At 45.0% G+C, this 25539-nt stretch overlaps 1 protein-coding gene across 1 annotated transcript in view; it reads left to right on the top strand.

The window, feature by feature from the left end:
* Positions 1–17619: 17619 nt before the first annotated feature.
* The window catches only part of LOC124556186 (Down syndrome cell adhesion molecule-like protein Dscam2), a 604696-nt gene continuing 596776 nt past the window's right edge, over positions 17620–25539 (top strand). The window contains exon 1 of the mRNA XM_047130181.1: positions 17620–17776. Within this exon, the coding sequence (XP_046986137.1) occupies positions 17620–17776 (157 nt within the window). The remainder of the gene's footprint in view (positions 17777–25539) is intronic.

The raw sequence follows: 25539 nt of genomic DNA, 5'->3' as shown, positions 1-25539 counted from the left end.
ACCATGTATACAACACTTGTGCGACCCATTGTTCCATTCGTGAGTACTGATCGAGTGTTTTGGATCACCACCAGGCCCGATTTTTAGGAAGATGTCGAAGCAATTCAGAGGCAAGCTGCTAGATTTGTAACCGGTAAGCTCGATCATCACGCGAGTATGACAGAGATGCTTCGTGAACTCCAATGAGAATATCTGGAGGGAAGACGATGCTTATTTCGAGAAATACTATTGAGAAAATTGAGAAAACCGGCATTTGAAGCTGACTGCAGAGCGATTCTACTGCCGCCAACGTACATTACACGTACGGGCCGCAAAGATAAGATAAGAGGAATTAGTACTCGTATGGAGGCATACGGACAGTCATTTTTCCCCTACTCCGTTTGCCTGTGGTTGGTTGGTTGGTTTGGGGAAGGAGACCAGACAGCGTGGTCATCGGTCTCATCGGATTAGGAAAGGATTGGGAAGGAAGTCGGCCGTGCCCTTTCAGAGGAACCATCCCGGCATTTGCCTGGAGTGATTTAGGGAAATCACGGGAAACCTAAATCAGGATGGCCGGACGCGGGATTGAACCGTCGTCCTCCCGAATGCGAGTCCAGTGTCTAACCACTGCGCCACGCCGCTCGGTTTGCCTGTGGTACTGGAAAGGAAATTAGTAGTAGTGGTACAAAACGCCCATTGCCATGCTCCATATTGTGGCTTGCCGAGTATGTATGTAAATGTAACTGTATCGCGTCTAAAAAGATTTTTGAAGGAGATAGGCATCTCAAAGGTGCTGTCTGGAAATTATTGATTGAACGACAAATTTGAAACCGTTTGCGATGAAGCAACGAAAATAGTCGTACAGGAAAATATTCACAAATACTTCACCATACAACAGAGCGTTCCGGACACTACATCTGCTTTCGTGCTACACTGGGATTTTCACCCTGCAATTTCTTAGAGCTATACCACTCTGGCTTAACACATTCCAGCCTCAAAATGTCAACTCACTGAAACTCCTCTGAGTGCTGGTATTTATCACGAATCTTGGAGACATCCTTCCTGCTTCATCACCATATCTAATAAACGCTCTTCGTACATCATACAAACACTATCAAGTCTCTGCGGAAAACCCCCGAAAATACGATCGAGTAAATTCATCAATATCAATCGATATTTCGGTTGATACCCTCCTCCTCTTCAACCGCCCTGGTGTCATTTTCAACGCATGAACCACAGCTTAACTTTTTTTTTTTTTTTTTTTTTAATAGAGGTGGAGCCCCTCCACGCCCACACCGGCATGATGGCCAACACAAAAGGTCTACTGCCATCTCTGCATAAGGGTTAGTATTCACTAAAGTGAGGTGTCGCAGGATGTGGGTACTGCGATGTTTGCGTACGTCTGGTTAGGATTAACCATTAATACGCGCTCATCTGGAGATAGATTGGTCGAAATCTGACGAAGGGTAGCGGTTTGAAGGGCAGAGGAAAAAAAGTGCCAAAGCAAGAGCCAAGGGAAAAAAAAAACTCTGCGAAAGTTAGGTCGGGCGGCAAGAGCAGTAGCGGTTGTCTTGTTGCCTGCGATAGGTTGTGCAAGGATAGGCTTTGTTAGTAGTGGGTATCATGCATGTCGATACCTTGACGTTGTGCGTTTGTGCTGCTCGGCGGCTGGCGCTGGTACAGAGTCCTCGTTCAGCGTCCTGCAACCTGCAACAGTTAGGTTTGTTATCGGTCTTGTGTCCGATAGGTCATATACCGGAGGCACAGTGTGAGGGAGTGTTGGCAGATTGTTCGTGCGTCTGTGGGCGAGTTCGTCGGTGTCCCTGCTGTGGCCTGTTGGTCGGCTCTAATAGCAGCTGGTAGTTGCCAGTCAGTGTTGCTGATATGCAGGGGCTTACCGGCGTTTGTCGCTGTTTGCGCATGTTAGTTTACCATAGGTGGTTATGCCCTAGCTAGCAGTGTCTTTGGCCGCTTGTGTTTCCACCTGTGGTTGTGATCGTAGTTTCCCAGAGTGAGGATGAAAGGAATGTTCGAGTGTCTCGAGTTCCTGTATAGTCGTGTGGCGTGTTTCTTGAATACTTCCTTGAGGGTATCAAGGCGGTATTCACGGTGAAGATCCACGGTGCGTGTGTAGCGTGGAGCATTGCTGATGATTCGTAGCACCTTGTTCTGTATGATCTGCAGGCGGCGCAGTCGTGTGGGAGCTGCATATCCCCAGACGGGAGCTGCGTACGTCATCAGAGGTCTAATCAGTGTCATGTATAAGGACCTCGACACCCTCCTATTCAGTGTGCTTTCCCTGTTGAGCATTGGGTAGAGCTGTTTGAGCCTCGCGTGCCCTCGGTTGGCAACGTATTCGATGTGGTCCCCCCATGTAAGTTTCCGGTCCAGCCAGACACCAAGGTATCTGACTTTCTCTCGGAAACGTATTGGGCGTGTATGTAGTGTTATCGGCCTACAGTGTTGGTGTTTGCGCAGTAGTTTCGGTCTGCGTGTGAACAGAACTGCTTCGCACTTGTCGACTTTTACTTTAATACGCCATCGCTCCAGCCAACGCTCAGCTGTCCTGAGTGCTGTCTGTATTCGTGAGTTGATGTTCGACGGTTTCCAGTCTTGCGCGAGGATGGCTGTGTCATCCGCGTAGACGGCTAACGTCGTGTTTCGTGTCGCTGGGAAGTCATTAATGTACAGGTTAAACAAGATGGGCCCTAGGATGCTTCCTTGGGGTACTCCAGCTTGGATACCGTGTTGTGTTGATTGTTTATCCTGCACGTTAGTGTTGAAACATCTGTTCGTGAGATATGAGTGTATGAGACGTACGAGTCCGTCCGGGAAACCAGCATCGCTTAGTTTGCGTATGAGTCCGTTGTGCCAGAGACGATCGAAAGCCTTTTCGATGTCTAGGAACACGGCCCCTGTGGCTTTGTTCATGTTGTAGCCGTGTCTTATATGTTCGACTACGCGGAGGAGTTGTGTTGTCGAGTGGTGATTCCTAAAGCCGAATTGCTCCGGTCTTAGGGTGTCGTTGGCGATGCAATGCCTAGTGATACGTTTTAGTATTACCTTCTCAACAATCTTGCTGAGCGAGCACAGCAGACTGATAGGTCGGTAATTTTGTGGGAGGGAGTGGTCTTTCCCAGGCTTCCTGAACATCAGGACCTTGGCCGCCTTCCAAAAGTCAGGGAAGTGTTGGTGTGTCAGGATGGCATTCGTTAAGTGTGTGAGGTATTCTACGGCTTTATCCGTGAACTCCTGGAGGACACGGTTTTGAATGCCATCAGGCCCAGGGGCTTTTCTAGCGTTGGTGTGCTTGATAGCCCATGTGACTTCATTTGTGCTAGTACGTCTTATTCCGTTGCGCGAGGGCTGGGCTACAAGTCGTGTAACCTCCTGGTCCGTTTCAAGTGTGAATGCTGGGTCTGAAGGAAACCGATTCGGCATGAAAGACGCTGCAAGTGTTGTGGACATAAGCTCTGCCTTCTCCGTCGCGGAGTAGGCTGGGCCGTCTGGTCCTTGTAACGTGGGAATGTAATGTTTCTCCCTGGTGAAGTGTCTGGCCAGCTGCCACACGCCAGGACATGTGGTATCCAGCCCAGCGAGTTTCTGTCCCCATTGTTCGTTTCTGAATGTTTGAATTTTATTCCGTATTATGCCCTGGAGTCTGTTGACGTGCAGTTTATAGAACGGGCGCCTGGTACGCTGCCAGTATCTCCTGAGGCGGTTCCTCATTGAGATAAGGCCCAGGATTTCCTGGGGCAGGGCCGTCGAGTGTTGTCTTGGTGTTGTAAATGGAATGGCGTCAGTCATTGCGTCTTGGACGGCAGTTGTGAGAGCCTCCACAGCCTCATCGATTTGCTGTGTGTTGTTAATTTCGTGGGTGTCAGGAATGCGACTATCAAGCGTTTCCTTGAACAGTGTCCAATTCGCACGCTTGTAGTTAAGCATCCTCCGTGGTTCGATGTCCTGCAGTGTCTCTTCCATGTGCAGTATTACAGGCATGTGGTCTGAGTCCAGATCGTTTTCAACCGTTAGGCTGAGTGTACATGTGATGCCCTTTATGAGGGCTATGTGTAACACGTCTGGCCTATGTCGGGCCTGTGTAGGCACGAACGTGGGAACGTCCGGTCCAAGTATAATGTAGTTTCGGCCTAGCGCGTGTTCGTACAGTTTCTTGCCGTTGGAGGTTCGTATTCGTGAGTTCCAATCACGGTGTTTTACGTTGAGGTCTCCAGCGGCTATTATCCGCGGTGCTATGTTGAGTACTGTGCTGATATCGCGTGTTACTATGTTTTTAGGAGGATTGTATAGCGATACCAGTGTGGTGTTGGCTCCGTTGAACTTGACCCTGACGGCCGTAGCCTCTAGTCTTTCAAGTGCTGGGAGCTCGATCTTCGTGTAGTCTATGTCTCCGTGTATGATGATTGCCGTGCCGCCTCCCCTCCTGCCATCCGCTCGGTCGGTACGATAGACGCAATAACCTGGGAAGTTTAGTTGTTTGCGAGGCGTAAGCAGTGTTTCGTTCACAAGAGCGATTCGGATACCCTTTCGCTCCATGAACGCGGCCATCTCGGCTTTTTTGCTTGCGATCCCGTTGGCATTCCAAAACAGGATCTGTGTGATTGTGTTTAAGTCTGCGTTTCGGGGCTGGTGTGGTGTATTATCCATGTAGTAGTGTGAAAAGCGGTGTGATAGTGGCTTGGAAGCTAGTCCAGTTGAGCGTACCCGACATGACCTGCATGAAGAGTTGTGAGACACACCCCATAATCTTCGTGACTATTTCGGTGGTCGTGCGTCCGGGGAATAATGTTTCCATTATTCTCTGGAATGTTGTCGTAATGTTGGTCATGTCGGCCTGCGAGTTATTGGTCGTGTTAGCGGCCGCTTGGTCTAGTGTTGGCGTTTGGTGAGGGCTGGCCTGCGAGTCGGTTGTTCGTGTGGCAGTTGCGGGCGCCTGTGTATTCTCTGTGGTGAGTGGGTGTGTAATGTGGGTTGTTGAGTTGGTGTCCGGGATGTATTCGTGGGTGTTGGTGTTCTGTTGCCTGTGTACTTGTAGTGGTGTGGTCGTGTTCCTCGTGCTGCGGCTGTTTCTCCTTCTCCTCCTCCTCTGGCGCTGTGGTTGTCCCTGTGTAGGTGCGTTTTCTGTAGCCTGTGGTGGGCTGCAGTTCGCGATCTCAGGGGGTAGGGTGGTGTTGTTGCTTGTTTCGTGTGGTGTGCCCGGTGCGGGTGTGGTGTCAGGTGTTGTGCTTGTCTGTTGTGTGTCTGTTGCTGGGGCTGTTTGCTGAGCGTGTTCTGAGCTCTGGGGCTCCTCTGACCGTCCCGCGCTGCTGGGGCTGCCAGCGACCACTCCAGCGAAGGATATTCCACTTCTTACTGGGCGCGGGGGCGGTTTTGGAACTGTACAGCATAACCTGTTTTGTTGTCCGTATTTATCATTTCATTCTACCTCCATCCTCCTTTCACCTTATAGGAGATGGGACACGCTGATAGCAGCCATATTGCTGCTCATATAGTTTCTTGTGCTACGAGATTAAAGTAATAGATTTGAAATGTAACAGTAGGTTGCTTCTGATGATTTGCTATACAACACAGATGTCGCTGTTGTGGCTGGTGCTAAGACGATGACGAGACATATCCAACAACTCCCTCGAAACACAGAAGATACTTTGTGGGTGGAAGAAAGAAAAGAAAGATGGAGGGATGTGGAACAGTATATGTATATTGGCTGTCGTCTGTGGGAGTGACGGGAATATGTTGGGTTTGGTTAGTGAGCCAGAGTAGGAAGCAGCGATGGATGGCCGGGAGATTGAGAGAGGTGTTTGAACTTTGATGTGAGGAAGAATATGGGTTCTAAAACAGCAGCTGTTAGAACGGGTTGATTTCAGGACGGATTTCTGCGACAGGAAGAGAGATCCTTTTGAAGTACCTTCGAACAGGATATGGAGGTTGTGGAGGTGAATAGAGTATGGGATTTCTTGGCATGTGTACGCAAGCTGTGCTGGATTGGGAGAATTGGGTAGGCAGGTGCATTATGCTGGTCGAGTTTACGAGATTTATAGAATTTGCGAAGAAATTTTAAGAGAGGGGGAAATTTTATCAACCGTAAGGGGATAGCGCAGGAGAGGAAAGGGTGGTATGAAACGTGTGCATGCCGTGCCACGACTTGGGGAAGCGGGTATCTGGGCAACGTATGTGAAAGTGGGAATGGGTTGCTAACCTTCTGGTGTTCCGCAGTATAAGCCTACGACGGACGACGCATCGCAGGGGCGGATCATTAAAGAGGCCACACAAAAAGTTATGCACCGTATAACCGACACTATCGCCATTGCCTTAAGTCTCTGAGTACGAACAATATGAAGAAATATAATTTTAAATTTTTTTACAAAATTAATCTTGAAACTTTATGCCGGACAGAGACTCGAACTTGGGAGCTTTACCTTTCCTGGGAAAATGCTCTACCGACTGAGCTACTCACGACTCATCCTCACAGCTGTACTTTTGCCGCTACCTCATCCCCTATCTTCCAAAACTTCACAGAAGCTGCGAGGACAGTTCGTGAGTCGTTACTTGGGTTGCTCAGTCGGTAGCTCAGTGATGGGAGAAGGAAGGCATCGTAACCAGGACTCGGGATCCGACCCTTGTCCACCTTGTCTCTTCCAACCTGTAGCTGACTGTGAACCTACATAAATATAAAAAATATACAAAAAATAATTTAATTTAGTAGAGAGATGCTTTAATTGTTTCACAGCCTTGAGAAATTGTAATTAGTTTATCACTTTATGTAAAAAAAGCTAGTGAAAAAAAAAATACGGTAGAGTACATGCCCGTGAAAGGCAAATGACCAGAGCTTGAACCTCGGTCCGGTACACAGTCTTAATCTGTAACGAAGTTTCATGTCATCGCACACACTGCTGCAGAGTGGAAACTTTGTTCTGGAAAATTAACCTTTGTTATTACAGTAAGCAACGAATATAAGAAGAAACTGACAAAAAGTAAACACTCAGTTGTTTTAAAGCAACGGTTTCACTCTGGAACCACTAGGACGTACAGTTTTCAACCACCCATCACTTCATGTGATATATTTGATAGCATATTCGCATTTTTGCTAGGCACAATTACACATCTTGGAACTTCCACGAACTCATAGTGTCTAAAACAGATTTTAGACCTAAATAACAAGCAAAAATGGGCATAAAATTTAATAAATTTTCTATCTAAACTACATTCTGCCCAATTTTTTTCATTTCGAAACCACTAAACGTTACTTCGCTGCCAATGAGCTCCTCAATATGTCCATTATAAAAAAAAAACGTATCTCCTACAATCATGGAACACAATCTCCACGCCTGCTGTTGCTTTTGACACTATAACTGATTGCTACATCGCACTTCATTTGTAGAATCACCTCAGTGTACTGCTAGAAGTATCTGTCTTGCAAAAGCATCGGTATTTTCGTGCTAAAGGCACTGTCACTTAAAAACAAAATTAATAAAATGGTGGTTTCTGGTGTTCAAGTTCTACTCAACATTCTTCAACGGCTCTGATGAGCCGATCGATACAAGCCAACCCGCAATCGCAAAAGGTGCGACAGACAGCTGCTTTACTTAGGCCCTAAAATAATTCTGACCTTGGTGGGACGTCGCAGTACAGACATAATGCAATGTTGTTTTTTTTTTTTTTTTTTTTTTTTTTTCAAGACCCGTCAGTCTTGTTTGATGTGCGTTGTGCGTCCTGTAAAGGGCAGATATCTATTGACACGGGAGCCACCTTCTCACTCCCTTCGCCCCCAGAAGTTTGGTAGTTGCCTCTGGCAGGCAGTGGATCGCTAGTGCCTATTACGTAAGGTATATTTTTCAGCGTGGTTTCGTATATGGCTCCACCAACCGCACACCTATATAAAAGATCACCATCACGTTATGCCGCAGCACATGCTTTGAAAACAATACGGGTTTACCTACGGCAATAGCGCCAAAAAAAAAAAAAAATGGCTCTGAGCACTATGGGACTCAACTGCTGAGGTCATTAGTCCCCTAGGACTTAGAACTAGTTAAACCTAACGACATCACAAACATTCATGCCTGAGGCAGGATTCGAACCTGCGACCGTAGTGGTCTTGCGGTTCCAGACTGCAGCGCCTTTAACCGCACGGCCACTTCGGCCGGCGGCAATAGCGCCAGATTTTGACCAGTTTAACCGGCAGCAATCCGACGAGTTATTCAATCATTATATGGGACGGGTAAAGTTTATAGGTCACATTATGAAGTCTGCCCACACTACCAAATTACGGCACCACTAATGAACTGTTGTAGCCATTCTATACGCCACGTATCGTATCCACTTCATAGTCACAGATTACATTTGCCTGTTAGAAACAATGATCCAATTATATAACTTTCCTGGATGCTTAACTGTGTTGTTGATTTTTCCATGTTTTAACAAATGGTATACCAAATTAAAATTAATCTCGTCTTACCAATCATTGACATCAATGATTCGTTTACCCACGGTAACGGATGGTTAACAGTCGCTGTTGTACGTGGTGGTACAGGCGTACCCAATGTATCCGGACTGGAAAGCTTCGTTGATCGTGACATCATAGCCTATCGAACGTATCATGTCACCGAAAATGCAAATAAAGACTTTGGCATGATAACGAAAGAACTGCAAAAATAAATCAAAACAGGACCGTTAAAATTGAGATATAATCCAATTTGACTCAGTAGTGTAACCTGGGTTGAGGCTCCTGCTGTTGTCGTGATGACGGAGCATAGAGTGCGGTGGAGTGGGCCGGTCAGTATAGTGGTCGTTAATGATGCAACATTAGCGGAACAGTATTATATTACTTTATAGTTTACAATCGTGTATTCTTCGCTGGCTCGGCGGCCACCAGGTTGGCGGCAGTGCAGTACACGCCTCGCAACATGCGGAAGCTGCCTCAGAAATCAGCAGAGGACGTCGCCCTGCGGCATCAGGTTCACCTAATTATGGGAACGGGTGGGCGGTAGGCCTCACTGGGGGCCGGCGTAGCCTGTATGCACTGAGGTGACAAAAGTCATAGGATATCGATATGCACATACACAGATCGCGTACACAAGGTATAAAACGATAGTGCACAGGCGGAGCTATCATTGGTACTTAGGTGAAAAGGTTTCCGACGTGATTATGGCCGCACGATATGAATAAACAGACTTTGAATGCAGAACGGTAAATGGAGCTAGACACACGAGACATTCCATTTCGGAAATCGTTAAAGAATTCTATATTTTGCAGTCCACAGCCTCAAGAGCGTGCCGAGAATACCACATTTAAGGCATTACCTTTCACCATGGGTAATGCAGTGGCGGACGGCCTTCACTTAACGACCGAGAGCAGCGGAGTTTGCGTAGAGGTGTCAGTGCTAACAAACTAGCAACAATGGGTGAAATAACCGCAGAAATCAATGTGGGATGTACGACGAACGTATCCGTAAGGACAGTGCTGCGAAATTTGGTGTTAATGCGTTATGGCAGCAGACGGCCGACGCAAGTGCCTTTGCTAACAGCACGACACTGCCTGCACCGTCTCTCCTGGGCTTGTGACCATATCGGTTGGATCTTAGACGAATGGAAAATCGTGGCCTGGTCAGATGAGACCCGATTTCTGTGGGAAAAACTGATGGTATTGTTAGAGTGTGGCGCAGACCCCACGAAGCCATGGACCCAAGCTGTCAACAAGGCAATGTACAAGCTGGTGGTGGCTCCATAATGGTGTGGGCTGTGTTTACATGGAATGGACGGGGTCCTCTGGTCAAACTGAACCGATCATTGAGTGGAAATGATTTTGTTCAACTTACTGGAGACCATGTTCCCAAACAACGGTGGAATTTTTATGGATGACAATGCGCCGTGTTACCAGGCCTAATTTTACAATATTGGTTTGACGGATATTCTGGACAGTTCGAGTAAACGATTTAGCCTTCCACACCGCCTGACATGAATCCCATCGAACATTTATGGGAAATAATCAAGAGATCATTTCATTCACAAAATACTGCACCGGCCACCCATTTGCAATTATGGTCGGCTATAGAGACAGCATGGCTCATTATATCTGAAGGGGACTTCCAAAGACTTGTTGAGCCCATGCCAAGTCTAGCTGCTGCACTACGCTGGGTGAAAGGCGGTCCGACACAATGTTAGGAGGTATGTCATGACTTTTGTCACCTCAGTTTATACCGCTGATGTCAGAGGTAATCTCTCAGAAGATCTGTGCAGAGCTAGGATGAACAACAACACACCCTTCCACCAAGAAAGGTCTGAGATGTCGACGACTGCCTCCAGGTGGTAGTTTGGGACAGCAGCGATTAGCACGCATCTCAGACACTGCGACAGGAGAACGGTGCGCCAAACACTATCAGTTAGACTTAGCAAGTCGGAGGTAGACGTCTCCAAGTCTTTTCAACAATGGTTGTGAGGTCGGCAGCTCACACCTACCGAGTACAACAGATCTGACAAGTAGCAGTCTCAAAGGCCGTAGTCATCTTGGAGAATGATAGCAGCGCATCAGAGGCTCGGCGTCCTAGCTGGTGTACCGCTACGTAAACATGTCAAAGCTCAAGAGCCTGAATATATATTATTCCTTGTGTGAGGAAGTGACCTTATGCCTTGCCGGCGATTACCGAATGGGACATACTTTATGGGTTCATCAACCGTCTTCACCAACCCTCTGTTTCGCAAGAATGGCTTTCAGGCCTTCAGCTTGTTGTCTTTCCGCCATATCTGGAAGCTGATAGATGTTCCTGTAAAACTTTTACTCTCCTTAAAGAAATCAAACTGTGCTATTAGAATGACGTTTTGTCCTCTGCTCGTTGAGGTCGTGTTGCGGAGTTCATAATTCTGGCCTCTCGCTCACGCAAGGTGAGGCAATATCTTCAGATTTTGTTCTGCTTTCTGCGATTGTGACGTGGGGCGTTGGCCTAGCTTGCCTTGATTTGGTGCTGGTTGGAGAGGGCTTCGAGAAAATTTTACGTTTGCTTGTAATACACTTCTGCTGTGTTACAATAGCTACACCACACATAAAGGCCCAAAAATATTCAAAAACCCTTCTGTACACTCTTACACACGTCTAAATGAAAAGACATACAAATGTAAAGGTGTTAAACATTACTGTCCAAAACAGCTGCTGATATATACCTTCAATAACAAATAGCCACGCGGGATTAGCCGAGCGGTCTAGGCGCTGCAGTCATGGACTGTGCGGCTGATCCCGGGAGAGGTTCGAGTCCTCCCTCGGGCATGGGTGTGTGTGTTTGTCCTTAGGATGATTTAGGTTAAGTAGTGTGTAAGCTTAGGGACTGATGACCTTAGCAGTTAAGTCCCATAAGATTTCACACACACACAATAAGAAATAAATATATCCACGAGATTAGCTAATAAAGCAGTAATTAATCTGACTCAATGTTGAAGTCTAAATTACATCTCATTTTAGCTTATAATAAATAACTGTTCAGTAAATACAAAATTCAGTGATCCAATTACTATTGTACTATTATACATCATGATTGAACTAAAGCCGGCCGCGGTGGTCCAGCGGTTCTAGGCGCACAGTTCGGAACCGCGCGACTGCTACGGTCGCAGGTTCGAATCCTGCCTAGGGCATGGATGTTTGTGATGTCCTTAGGCTAGTTAGGTTTAAGTAGTTCTAAGTTCTAGGTGACTGATGACCACAGATGTTAAGTCCCATAGTCCTCAGAGCCATTTGAACCATTTGAACTAAAGCATACCCAAGCATTTATTAGGAACATCATAATATGTTTCTTTTTCCGGGCCTTAACCCGTATATTTACAGGGTCGGCACGTTAATCTTGATTTGTCATTGTTAGTGGCAGAGGGCGACCATATACCTAGCTGTCCTTCCCGTCGTCACACATATTTCACCACTCCAGGACGGAATTTGTGTACCCCATTTCTCTGTGTTTAGTCTTATACGCTCATACCATGCGAAAGAGTATGAATGTTTTCGGAATGTTTGCGAATTGTGTAACTGAGGTCCAACGTGGGTACCAACCAGTTATTCACTGAATCAGATGCGAGAAACCGCCTAAAGACGACATCCGGGCTGCAACAGACCGGCCCTCGACATTAATGTGCAAGGCGTATTCGATCCGGGGCCAGTGCCTCTCCCCCAGGTTTGCTAACGCGCACAAGTCACCCATGCCTGTACCGCTTCCTCACTATCAAAGTGAAGTCTTAGAAAGTGCTCTTTAAGTTCTGGAAACAGATGAAACTCGGATGGAGCCTAGTCGTAACTGTATGGAGGATGATTGATGACAATGAACCCAAGGCGACGGGTTGTTGCAGGTGTCACAGGGCTCGTGTGTCGTCTGGCATTGTTATGCTGAAGGAGAAGTTGATCCACGTGTGGATGAACTCTTCGAATTAGAAACTCAAATACAGCACACTGTTTCTCACGTACTGGTATAATTACACCATACACTGCCATGTTACACGCTACAATTCAGAGCCCTTTAGCGAGGTAGAATGTTAATAATGTTTCTTTTACTTTAGAAGCTTTAGGAGTTTTCATACAAAACATTCGGAGACATTACTTTTCAGCAAGCCCTCGTAATTGAGGTTGGGTGTTAGGCATACGATAATATAAGCTCAGTCACTCTATGAAACGAAGATCTTCAGTAAATCACGCAAGTAGAATTGTCACTTAAATATTTTATAATTCCAGAAAAATCCTTCTAAAATAAAAGTAGACTCAACATTGCACACAATTAGTTTCTGCTACGTCAAAAGAGCTCAAAAATTTAACGCAGTTTAAAAGCGTATTTTCAGCATAGACGAAAAGTTTCTAAGTCCGATCTGGATGCTTGAAAAATATTCGTAGTCTCGAAAATGATAAGCTCGCAGAAATTTCCCGCGCCTCGAACATGACTCATTCACAAGGTTTTCCTTAGTCTATACGGCATCTCGTGAAATATTCTAATAGCCTAAAAAGAAAGACTGTCTAATTCTGGCGCTGTCCACTTCAACGATGTGGCCGAATCGCCGCATTCACCGACATAGTTTCGACATTGCACCGCGTCCACCTATTTACTTCTATGGCCACCACTTCAAAAGTAATGAGTTATCAATGATCACTTCAGGTTCTCAGTAACACTATAAAACACAAATAACATAGTCATCAATTAAAAATATATAGGTAGATGAGCTTTTATGTAAATACCCAAATGCCGCCTCAAGGATGATCATATCGCCAGTAAGTGCGAGATTTACATTACCTAATATTTTGTCACCTATGAGAAAAGTTAACGTAGAAACTGAAAATGAATGTCATCTAGTACTCAAATCACCTTTTAATTGCATTTCACATTGTGCAGGTGACATTATCACAAAATACATGAACCTGGTGTTCGTAAGAATTGTTTAATTAATGCGTGATTCTAGTCGTAGGTGAAGTAAAGCAGGGTGTTACGATGTCACCACGTGAGTGTGTACCACATCTATCACACGGTTTCATGGTATTATATGTAATTGTATTAATTATTTTTAATTATTCTGAATGTTTTCCTTTTCTCTCCTACAAAATATCAAGATAATCAAGATAACTGTATGTGTGACCACATAATATGACACACGGCTCATTCCAGATCAATGATTAAATTAATCTAATAAGAAACTTCTGTAGTTCTACAACAAATTTTTCAATACATGTCATCTAATCTGAGTCACAACTACATTCAGTACGTATTCGAAATACTTTTTTAATCATGGTATTGGGTTTTTTGTAACACTACAGAATCGTCTTGTACAATTTTATTTATTACATTAACAATACTGACCACTGGATCGTTTCCCACTGTTTCTACCCTCTTTGGTTGGGCTCAGTGTTATTACATATGTGCACCAGAAATTCCCAGCCACCCTTTACGCCAACTATGCTATTTGACCATCTCAGCTGGATGCGAGGCACGGTCATCGACAGTCCTGAGAGCATTATCTGCCCGTTAATCTAAAAACGTATTGCCATTTGTATTCATCCATTGTCTGCAGGCATTTCGTCCAGTTCAGTTTTAATCTGACATGTGCAGCTTTCTAACCCTTAGAATGAAATTGTTTGATAACTGTCTGAATTCCTTTCTCCCTCTATTGTATGACAAAAATCATGCTCTCAACTCCAGATGGATGCTGATAAACAACAAGTAAGGGGAAATTTCGTAAGCAGTCGTTGGGCTGCAAGTACTTATGGTGATAAGTTTTCGGGTACGCTTTCAAAAGTTAATTATTGTAGTCATGGGTTTGTACACTGGCCAGCTTGAGAAGCTAATCTGAATTAATTGCATTTATTAATTATAAAAATTGCACATGAATACATCATTTCCAGTCAATAGCAAATAAAAGAATAAGCTACTTCAGCTGCAAAAATATAATTCAAAACTACTACTTTTATTCTATAAAATTTAACATAATCTGGGTTACAACTATGCTGATAACAGTTACCATTACAAAAATTATGCTAAACAACGAGAACCTAGCTATTATACACTATCATCAAGAGGAAAACAATAACATTCACATGGAATTAACGAAAATATCAAGGTTGCATTCGTAGGTGTTTGTTAATACTTTGTGAGAAGGGGAGTATTGTTTGACGGACTTTTGCACAGGTGTTATACCTGTAGTGTGTTTCATATGCAGGCTGTGCATGGCCAGTGCGTTGACGGGAGGCTCGGAGCACTATATGTGCAATATGGCCATATGGAGGTAGTAAAGGGGGCGGGTAGAGTGCGCTCTTCATGTCCTACATTAATAGTATCCTTCAGTGCTCTCTCTCTCTCTCTCTCTCTCTCTCTCTCTCTCTCTCTCTCTCTCTGTCTCTCTGGCGTTATGAAAAATTAGGGTAGAACGTTTACTTGTATTTAATTGGCCATATTTGATTACTGATGTGGCCAGTTACATTATTTATTACTAACTTAGGTTGTTGTCATGCAACACCTACTCTTCCTATGCCAAAACAAGCACGCACTTGACAAGAAATTTTTGTTTTTAAAAGCCCTTCTCGTAGTACCTACCGAGCGAGGTGGGGCAGTGGTTAGTGCAGTGGATTCGCATTCGGGAGGACGGCGGTTCAAACCCGCGTCCAGCCATCCTGATTTAGGATTTTCCGTGATTTGCCTAAATCTCTTCAGGCAAAAGCTAGGGCGGTTCCTTCGAAAGGTCACGACCGATTTCCTTCCCTAATCCGATGGGAAGATGCTCTTCTCGCTGTTTGGTCATCTCCCCAAATCAACCAATTAACTTGTAGTACCTAGTTTGCCAATACCTACCAAATATATGCCCCTTAAGTCATAAGTCTTATTGTCGTCAGGCATCATCATTGTGCATTACAGTTGACCCAGACTGGTGAAACAAACAACAGGCTTCTACTTCATAAATAACATTTTGGGGAAATTCCGCCCATCACGTTGTTGTCGAGCAAAATGATTTTTCTCCCTGTTTCTTCAGGGTACCCATCCACCGTCTTCTTGCACACGTATTCCTCAAGTTAACTGTCACATCCGTTTAAAACTTTCGAAAAAGGTGTTACGAAAATTATGTAGGCAAACACTGACAATAACTATAGTTTCAAACACTGATGGGGTTTACCAACTTTCTCCTCTCTTATACGGAAATTTACCGAACTTACAAACGGCTTGCGTACGTGGGACAAGTACAGCCGTTGTAACTATTCCTTAATAGTCTATTTCTTGAGGCATCAAACCCGGATATCTACAATTCATTGTTCCACTTGTACCTTACTATTACTGTCTAATTGCCTTTACAAGTATTGTGGTGAACTGAGGACAATGGACAAACATTCGTACCATTAATACACATTTTTCTGTCAAAATAAAAACGTATTTGGCTGTGTACAAGACGTTGCACCTGCCATTTTCTATGATTCTTAACCGATACCACTCACACACGAAGTTATGCGCTTTTTCTGAAGCTGCTTCCTTGGTCGAAGATGCTTAGATGTTATGGTAAATGATTCAAGTAACACATGTCTGAGTCTGTTGCTCAGCCATCAGCACGTCTGACCTCCATAAGAACAATCTAAGACAGATTGTAGGTACTATTTAGGATTTTTGTTCGATGGAAAAGTTGAAACGGAAAGCACATTACTCCATGAAGAGCACTGGTGACTTCTTTGGATAAGCAGTGAATACAGTTCGCAATCTTTCATTCAATGACCAGGAGAACAGTGCCATAACGATCCGCTCCTCCAGCGCCGTTGACAGTAGATGACAGCTACTCACGATCGGATCTCTCCTACACCTGTTTCTGGTTGATCTGCGAGGTGCGTGCAAAAATTACAATAGCATATTTTTTACTGAAAGTAGGTTGATATTTTTTCAGGATTCCAATACACAATGTAATTATCCACTCTTTTGGCTACAAAGCCCTATTTTGCAATATAATCTCCGTCCAATGCGACGGCCATACGCCACATTACTGAAAAGCCTTTATGTCCGCATGGTACCACTCTACTCGTCGACGTCGGAGCCATTGTCTTGCTGCTTTAATAACCTCCCACCCACCATCGCACTGCTTCGCCTGGAGTGTATCCTTCATTGGGCCAAACAGCTGGAAGCCGGAAGGTGCGAGATCCGGGCTGTAGAGTGGATGAGAAACACCTGTCTAACGACATTTTTTGAGCTGCTCTCGGGTACGCAAACCTTGTCATGGAGAAGAAGAAGTTTGTTTGCATTTTTATGGCGACGAACACGTTGAACCTGGTTTTTTTTCAGTTTCCTGAGGGTAGCACAATACATTTCACAGTTGATGGTTGTACCATGACGAGGACATCAGACAGAATAGCCCTTTCAGAGACTCAGAAGACTGTCGCCATGACTTTAGCGGTTGACTTTGCAGCTTTGAGCTTTTTCTTCGGAGGAGAGGTGATGTGGTGCCACTCCATGGACTGCCGGATTGTTTCTGGTTCGAAATGATGACCCAAGTTTCATCGCTTGCTACGATGTTCGACAAAAAATGATCACGATAAGCCTCATAACACGCAAGCAGTTCCGCACAAATGGTCCTTCGTTGCTCCTTATGGTCTTCTGTTAAGTGGTGAGGAAGACAGCAGACACACATCTTTGAGTACCCCAACTGGTGGACGAGTGTGTCAGCACTGCCACCAGAAACGTCCAGTAGTGAAGCGAGGAGTTTTTGATACGTCGATCACGCCGAATGAGAGTGTCTGCACGTTCCAACATTGCAGAAATCACAGCTGTGTGCGGTGGCCGCAACGCTACAGATGGGACAGGTTTGCGCGATGAAAACAGACGCTTCGTCCAACTCCTCATCGTGCTTTTGTTCACTGAGAGGTCCCTACGGACATTCTGCAAGCGCGTGTGAATATCTGCGATGCTTTGGCTTTTCGCTGAAGGAAACTTAATGACAGTTCTCTAATCGAAACGAACTCCATTGCAGAAGCCTTTTTTAAGGCTACGCATAGCGCCGCCACCTATCAGAACTTCATGAAACTGTAGGAGCTGGAGCGGAAAATTCCGTAGCTGATGTACCAATTGGAGCTGCAGAATTACTTTTATATTTTTTAATTATAAAAAGGGTTGACACCTTTGCTAACATCATGTTTTGTTCCACAGTGGTGATGCAGAGCTTCACGGTGGCAGTTTCCAGTCCTGAAGTGATACGTGACAACAACGCGCTGCTCAAATGCGTCGCTCCCAGCTTCGTCAAGGACTTCATCACAGTCACCTCCTGGCTACAGGACTCCGTTTTGAACATATATCCTTCCACCGATGGAGGTATGTAATCTACTAAACAAAGCTTCTCAGACTTTTAGACCTAGTTGCAATATTGATCCTTCGACAGTTTTTGTGTTCCTGTGGGATTATTAATGAGTTTTAAACCTTATCCCAATTCACCATAAGAAGGCAATATATTTACTGCTTTCTAAGCAGTCAATATTTGGCTTTACTTTCCGTTTACGACGCATTCACCAGCTTATTGAACCTCTAGCAATCCTTGGGTGCAGCGTCAGCCAGTTGCTGGAAAAACTGATATACTAACTGTACTGCATATCGTTGTTGCTCTCAGCCGGCCGGGGTGGCAGCGCGGTTCTAGGCGCTACAGTTTGGAACCGCGTGACCGCTGCGGTCGCAGGTTCGAATCCTGCCTCGGGCATGAATGTGTGTGATGTCCTTAGGTTAGTTAGGTTTAAGTAGTTCTAAGTTCTAGGGGACTGATGACCTCAGAAGTTAAGTCCCATAGTGCTCAGAGCTATTTGAACCATTTTTTGTTGCTCTCAGCTTACTCTTCTGGACTTTCCAGACACCAACGGAAGATCTTATCACCAGATGTGTCTGCCAATTCTTAAGACTAGCCAAAGGAAATATGTTTTCAAATATGGAAGGAAAGTTCGTGTAATATGTCAAAACTCATCTATTTGACGTAATGAAATAAACCTACAGTAATAATGTTTTTTGACCCTTATGATAATAACCTAGGTGAGACCGTCACAGTGAGTTGTGAGCTGCCAAGTACTGGCACAGAAGTTACTTAAATGGAAGCTCAAGCCACCGTAGTTGACAAAATAAGAGAACTCCTCTTGTTTAATTGCTGCAGCGTGGATTTATTAAATATCATCAGAAACAAAGAACGTTGAAAATGCAAGATTGGCTAGAGCGCACACTGATACAAATACAATTCTGGGCTCTTCTAGTCTAATCAAAGGAGACTCTCCTGCATCTACGTCGCGAAAACGTGAGTGTAAGTTTTTTACTAAAACGGTCGCAGTTAGCACAATGTCAGATATTACGTGGCAATTATACCTGAACTGGGCTGTATTTCAAGTCCAGATATTGGCTCAGTAAAGGTCTTTCATCCTCTCGCTGCCGCATACATGGATACTAATCCATTTCTCAAAACAAACCTGTCTGCACAAAGACCTCGTGGCAGATGCCATTACACCCTTGCATAGTGTTATACCAATTAGAGAGAGACAATCACATTTGCAACACTCAAGTAATGTTTGAATAACAGAACACAAAGGTTTATATTTACATTTTAAATGAAAAACTGGAAATTCGTGGCAAGTTCCTATGGGATCAAACTGCTGAGGTCATCTGCCCATAGGCTTACACACTACTTAAACCAAGTTATGCTAAGGACAACGCACACACCCACGCCCGAGGGGGGACTCGAACCTCCGACGGGAGGACCCGCGCGAACCGTGTTAAGGCGTCTTAGCCCACGCGGCTACTCCGCGTGGCGCATTTTAAATAAAATTTAGAATCGAATGCGTAGATTCTTAATTGTAAAAACAGCCACACTTGATATTTGTCGATTACAGCTTCATCTGCCACGAATGGAAAACAATTCTTTGAGCATACCATACACATGGTTCGACGTAAAATCCGAATATGCCGGGGACTGATGACCACGCAGCTTAGTCCGTTTACCTTACAGACCAACAAACCAACCGAATATGCCATTCATAAAAATGGGTGGGGGGTTCCCATTTGAAAATACAAAGCTTATCCCACCCTGCCGTAGGGTTGAGTAGGAGGTGGTCAGTTGTAGCCCAGACAGATATCCCTAATACTAATACTAACTTTCCACCTACAACGTTTTTTCATACGATGCATCAATTTCGAGATATTTAGCTGTCTCAAGTTAAAACAAACATCCTCTATAAGCTGGTGGGCTAGTATATATGCAATGGCAGCACTCTCACCCCAGAACTCGGAGCAGGCTAGAACGGCAGGCCATCGCCAACTGGCGGCAAAGACTTTATTTTCTCTGGCTTCTTGCATGTTCAGTTCCTCCAGTGCCCCGCTGGAGCTGTAAGAGTTCTTAATTTTGTCTTTCAGAGGCGCTGGCTGCCGTCTTCTCCTTCGTCAGCCACCTGAATGAGTGCTCGTACACTTTCAATACGCCTTCTTGTGCAACAGTGCCGGGACTTCAGGCTAATGACTCCCTCTCTCTCTCTCTCTCTCTTCGAGGTCATTCTGCTGATTGAGACAGGACAGTTCATCACCCCATTGCAGTTGTGGCGCAACAACTGATTTCAAAATTTATTTGAGCACAATCAGATATTTAGTTGAGATCACTGTGCTCAGCGAGTAATGATTTTCGATTCCTAAAACTATACATGCAATCTTTTATACATTCCTTCCTACTCACCTTCTTGCTTGAAGGCATCAAGGTTTCGTCCTGGATACACTGAAGTCATACGTCTTCGAAAAAAAATAAAGATAAAAGCAGCAGCGTCTCGTGGTTACGAACGGCCTAGTGCTTCTGAATGGACTGTTAACTTGGTATATTTAATTCCCTTGCTTTACTTCAAATAAGTATCTAGCTAGATTTTTAATTAACTGAAACAAGTTTTCGGCAGTTGTGTATACTATATAGTAGTAGTACATTACATACAAAATAACTGTTTCACAGATTGTATGGTGCTAAATGTCTGCGAGCCTGAGTCTAATTGCTCTCGCTGTGTAGCTACGACCAGCTGTACTTCCCGCCGACAAGACTACTAAAGAGGAGCCTTTTCGATACATCTCCGTCGTCTCAGCCCACATCAAAACAAAACAGTAGATCAACTGGCTGACGATTCTTCTTTTAAAGCAGTTTTCAGTGCCTCTTTTTTGTCCTTTCCTAGTTGCAAACTCGTACTAGAGGAGATGTACTTGATAAAAAAGTATAATCCGGCATGAATTCCTCTTCCTCTGCTAAAATTCTTTTTCGTGTTTCTAAAACAAACGTGGCGAGAGACCGAGTAGCATCGATTTCAGTGAGAACAGTTGATAGTCACGTCCACCCACCTAGGCGATATGGGTACTACTCCCGTCCGAAGTTGAGCTGGAAGGTAACGCTGCCCGATTGCGAGGAGAAGAAAATGTGCTTCAGTTCTTGGCATGGACGAGACACCATTTTGCCCTGTTGGCACGTTACTCTGGAAAAGACTTCCATATCATCATTCGTATATAATAAATCAAAAATAGTCACATTCGTCATCAGAGATAACTCCCGATCATTATTTATACAAAACTGTCCAAATTCAGTCGTTTTTCTTCATTTCCACGTGACCAGAGTCGGGTCAGCTGCTCATCTTCTGATCCATTATAAACATTTTTTTTAATTACGTTTGGTTCAAATTACAGACGATTTAAGATTTATGTTTATAGAGCTTAAAAACCTTGAAGAAATTAGTAACTGTGAACTTTCAGTTCCATATCCGACAGGTCACTCTACAACTGTAACAAATGGTATGTTGATCGGCTGCTGAACACTAACTAATTTCTTACGGATTTTGAAGCTTTCTAGACATAAATCTCAAACCATCTGTAATTTGAAACTGTTGTGACTTGGCAAGACAGCCAAGCCACTAGGAGAGGAAGCCGAAAGGCACGCGTTTAAGCTCACGCAGGCTGGCGTGAGGTCTGGAACAGGTAAAGTAATTATACTACCAAAAGAAGGTACGTAGCTTCTGAAATACTTAACTTTAATCCATAATTGGTGAACATCGGTCTGACGGTACATGCATCACAAGATAAATAGCAAATGATAATGGCGCCTTGCTAGGTCGTAGTAAATGACGTAGCTGAAGGCTATGCTAACTATCGTCTCGGCAAATGAGAGCGTAATTTGTCAGTGAACCATCGCTAGCAAAATCGGCTGTACAACTGGGGAGAGTGCTAGGAAGTCTCTCTAGACCTGCCGTGTGGCGGCGCTCGGTCTGCAATCACTGACAGTGGCGTCACGCGGGTCCGACGTATACTAACGGGCCGCGGCCGATTTAAAGGCTACCACCTAGCAAGTGTGGTGTCTGGCGCTGACACCACAGAAACAATTGTAATTTTTTTAAAAATGTGCAATAGAACTTAATATGGACAGCTGAGCTGAAAGCGGTCACGTGGAAATAAATAAAAGCGATCTGGAGACAATGTGGCAAGTTTTCTTACAAAATAGTAACACTAAAAAAATTGTCAAATTTAGGTCCCACAATTAAGAAGTCGTATGATCAGAACACCGTGGTAGAGACGTGTGTAATAGCGCTATCAGAGCTATAAGATGATGAGAATGAGCTTACACCAATAAAACCCGAATAATCACAAATTTATAAACCCTTGTCGCCAGTTTTCTAAACGCCTCGTCGCTATTGCTGTGGAGGGCGAGTTGCCACTGTTGTTACGGTAGGCCTAGTTTGTGCGTTCGTGAAACGGCTTCTGGTGCAGTACACCGCTAAGACAATTTCTCCGTGTCACTATTACACAGCTGTGCCCCAGGATCAGCTAACAGGATAGGAGAACGAAGGTTCCACAACACTCCAACAAATTAGTAACGAAGTCACACAAATGAGTTAAAAGGTTTACTTATCTTTGTGACTTGTTGAATAATGAAGTTGGCAGCACTGCATTTAATATAACACAAAGAACTTCCTCAATGGCTAAGTGCAAATTATCGTGGGTAAACTTCACAGTACATAGCAAATATAATTTACAAAAAATGTCTGTTCACTTCTAAGAGTTAACTATACGACGTTCCCTGTCTCAGTCAGCCCTAGACGATGATCTACAACCAAGTGGGCGAGAGTTGCACGTCTGTCTTCCGAGTTGGCCTCTGTCCGTTGTCGTCCGGTCATTGGCGGATTGTATCGGCCGGCAATTGGCCGAGGCCGAGTCGGTATCTTCACGCGCAACGCCAGCGCCTCCTGTGCCGCTGGTGGAACGCGCTCAAGTGGCGAGTCTCTATGGTACTAGCAGCAGCTCGCATCTTTGCGCCTATGGTGCTTTTACCCTGGCTGAGTCTTGTTCGGACGACACAGCAACAAGTGAACAGACTACTCCCTAAATAAAATCTTCACATTTTACAAGCTGCGCCACATCGAATAAAACACTGGAGCTTTCGATAGCTGACTCCGCCATCTTCATCACCAGTTAAAATCACTGGCTTCCGCGGCTGGCACGGTGTTCGGCTTTTATAGCTGTAATGGTAGTGTGTGCGTGTGAATTCCTAACGGACCAAACTGCTGAGGTCATCGGTCCCTACACACTACTAATATTAATTTACACTAACTTATGCTAAAACCAACACACACACCCATGCCCGAGGGAGGACTCGAACTTCCGGCGGGAAGGGCCGCGTCATCCGTGACATAGAACCTCTAACCGCGCGGCCACTCCGCGCGGCTGTAATGGTGGCGTCTAGAACCTTCTATAGATGGCCGGAGTGACGCATGCGCGGAAGGCAAGTTGGGCAGATCCTAGCAGCTCCATCCCATCGCGGGATCGAGTAATGTCACGTGGCGTGAGGGGCCGGCGCCACGTTTGAACCCGTCGCGCCCGTGTCCCTACAAGCGCCAAGCGTACGTCTTTGCTTTCGCACAATGTCCAAAGCCCGCCCTCATGGTCTACTAAGTGTGTACTCCTGGTCTCTACTAAAACTACTGCTGTTTATTCTAATTTCGGTCGCTTTTTTGTAATAGAATCACAGTATGACGGTGTTTGAGCCAAAACTCTCGTCTTTTCAAACTGTATTTTATGCCCGTTTCCTAGCAATGTTCACCCACGGCCGGCGTCTCATATTCCCTTTGTTTTATATGTCGTGAATGCTCTGTACAACGCTCAGCAACAGTGCGAATAGACTGACCTATGTAAATGCTACCACTTTCACAGAGGACATCATACACTCTACGAACACGAAGACCTATGCTGTCTCCAACAGGATGTAACATATCTCTTATCTTGGTGGCGAGCCGGAGCACTGGTCTCAGTCCATGTCTCTTCAACACGCTTCCTACCTAGCTAGTAGTTGCTCCACAGGAGTGCTGCTGGCTTCGTCTCTTCGCCTCTTCCGCGTCTTTCATCGGTGGGACTTGAAAGCTTTTGCAGTTTCTCCCTTGCTGTGACCATTTTATCTGAACACGCGCTTCAAATGCCCAAATGCAGACTCTAGATGCTCGTTGTCATAAATAATCTTTGCCCTGTGTACTAATGTGTTCAGGACCGCTTCCGCGATGTTGAAAACTGTTGGCGTTCCAAGACCGGTCAGTGTGTGTAGGTTTCCTATACACTGAATGACCAACCGGCCTCCTTCCTTCCGTTCAACTGAAACATCCGAGAACAGAAGCCTGCCATCCCTCTCCAACTCCACAATACATTTCGTGTTGGGATGGACACGTTCATGTGGTCGACGAACTGCTGCAGTGCATCTTTACAAAGGGGCAATATCAAAGAAGTGTCGACAACGTACTGTAGTAAGTAAGATGGACGCAACCTCACAGAGTTCAGAACTTGCGCCTCAAACTGTTCCATGAAAATGTTTCTACGGCTGGAGGCGGTGGGGATCCCATGGCTATGCCATCCGTCATCTCAAAATGTTCGTTGCGCTGCAGAAAGTACGTTGTCGTTAAGACATGACGGAATAGCTTGACGACTTCAGGTGGAAACTATTGGGCCAAAAGACCCAGCGTGTCTTGTACTGGCACTATCGTGAAAAGTGACTCAACGTCCAGACTAACTGCTAGTTAACAACGTGATGAGGATTTGGTAGTCTTGCCAGCCGATATAGAAAATGCCACTGTAGTTTTTAACACCGAAGACTACCACCTAAAGGTGCTGCATTTATTAGAAGATGATACATACCACAAGGCTAGTCGCGATCCAACACAGATTATAGTCGAAAAAACAAGGAAGTTAATGAAGGACTCCGGTATGCCAGAAGCAGTGACGAAAAAATTAATGCCACGGGCCGCCAGGCCCCCAGGCTTTATGGATTGCTGAAGGTACAGAAGGATTCGTTGAGACCTTCAGAAAAATAAGGATAGATCAAAATGACATAATGGTTAGTCTGGACGTTGTGTCACTCCTGCCGTTCTGGAAGGTTCAAGACACTGCCATTAAAAATATATAAGTAGAACACCGTGTCAGCCCTGGCAGTCAGCGATTTGAACACCCGATAACGATGGCGGTGACAGCTATCGAAAGCTCAAGTGTTTTATTAGAAGTGACGCGGCTTGTAAACCGAGAAGATTTTATTGAAGAAGGTAACCGCGAAAGACTCCAAAGACACGGAGTATTCCTTAGTTTGCGGATGTTTCTTTCCTGCATATTAACTGGATTATAAACTATCATACGAATAATATGCGTTACCTCGATAGCTGCGGAGTCAGTACATCTGAGTGCCATATTCATGACTGATTCTCGATACTTCAAAGAATTTTTCCTTGGTGAGAGGAATGGAACTGGCTGAAACCTCGTGTTGAGCAGCTATTTTAACAAGACATTGCTACCCCAAAAGTCGGAGAGCTGAAACGGGCCAGTATCGCATTATTTTCATGGACTGATCGCGTTGTTAGTTACGAATAACATGATTCTTCAACTTCTGCTGTATTAAGTTTGAAATTTGGCTCAACGGTGCCCACAACACTCCTCTGTAACGGTGCAAAAGCGTGGCGCCCTGCGACGTTACCCTCGAGCTTGACGACGCATGGGAAGAAAAGGCCACAGTTCAGAAGTGTATAGTGGGTTAATGATGTCACGTTGGCACCTAATTCCATCACCAT

Source organism: Schistocerca americana, chromosome X (genome assembly GCF_021461395.2).
Source record: "Schistocerca americana isolate TAMUIC-IGC-003095 chromosome X, iqSchAmer2.1, whole genome shotgun sequence".
Lineage (NCBI taxonomy): Eukaryota > Metazoa > Arthropoda > Insecta > Orthoptera > Acrididae > Schistocerca > Schistocerca americana.
The sequence above is the reverse complement of the archived record's forward strand: the minus strand, read 5'-3'. Positions and strand labels throughout refer to the sequence as shown.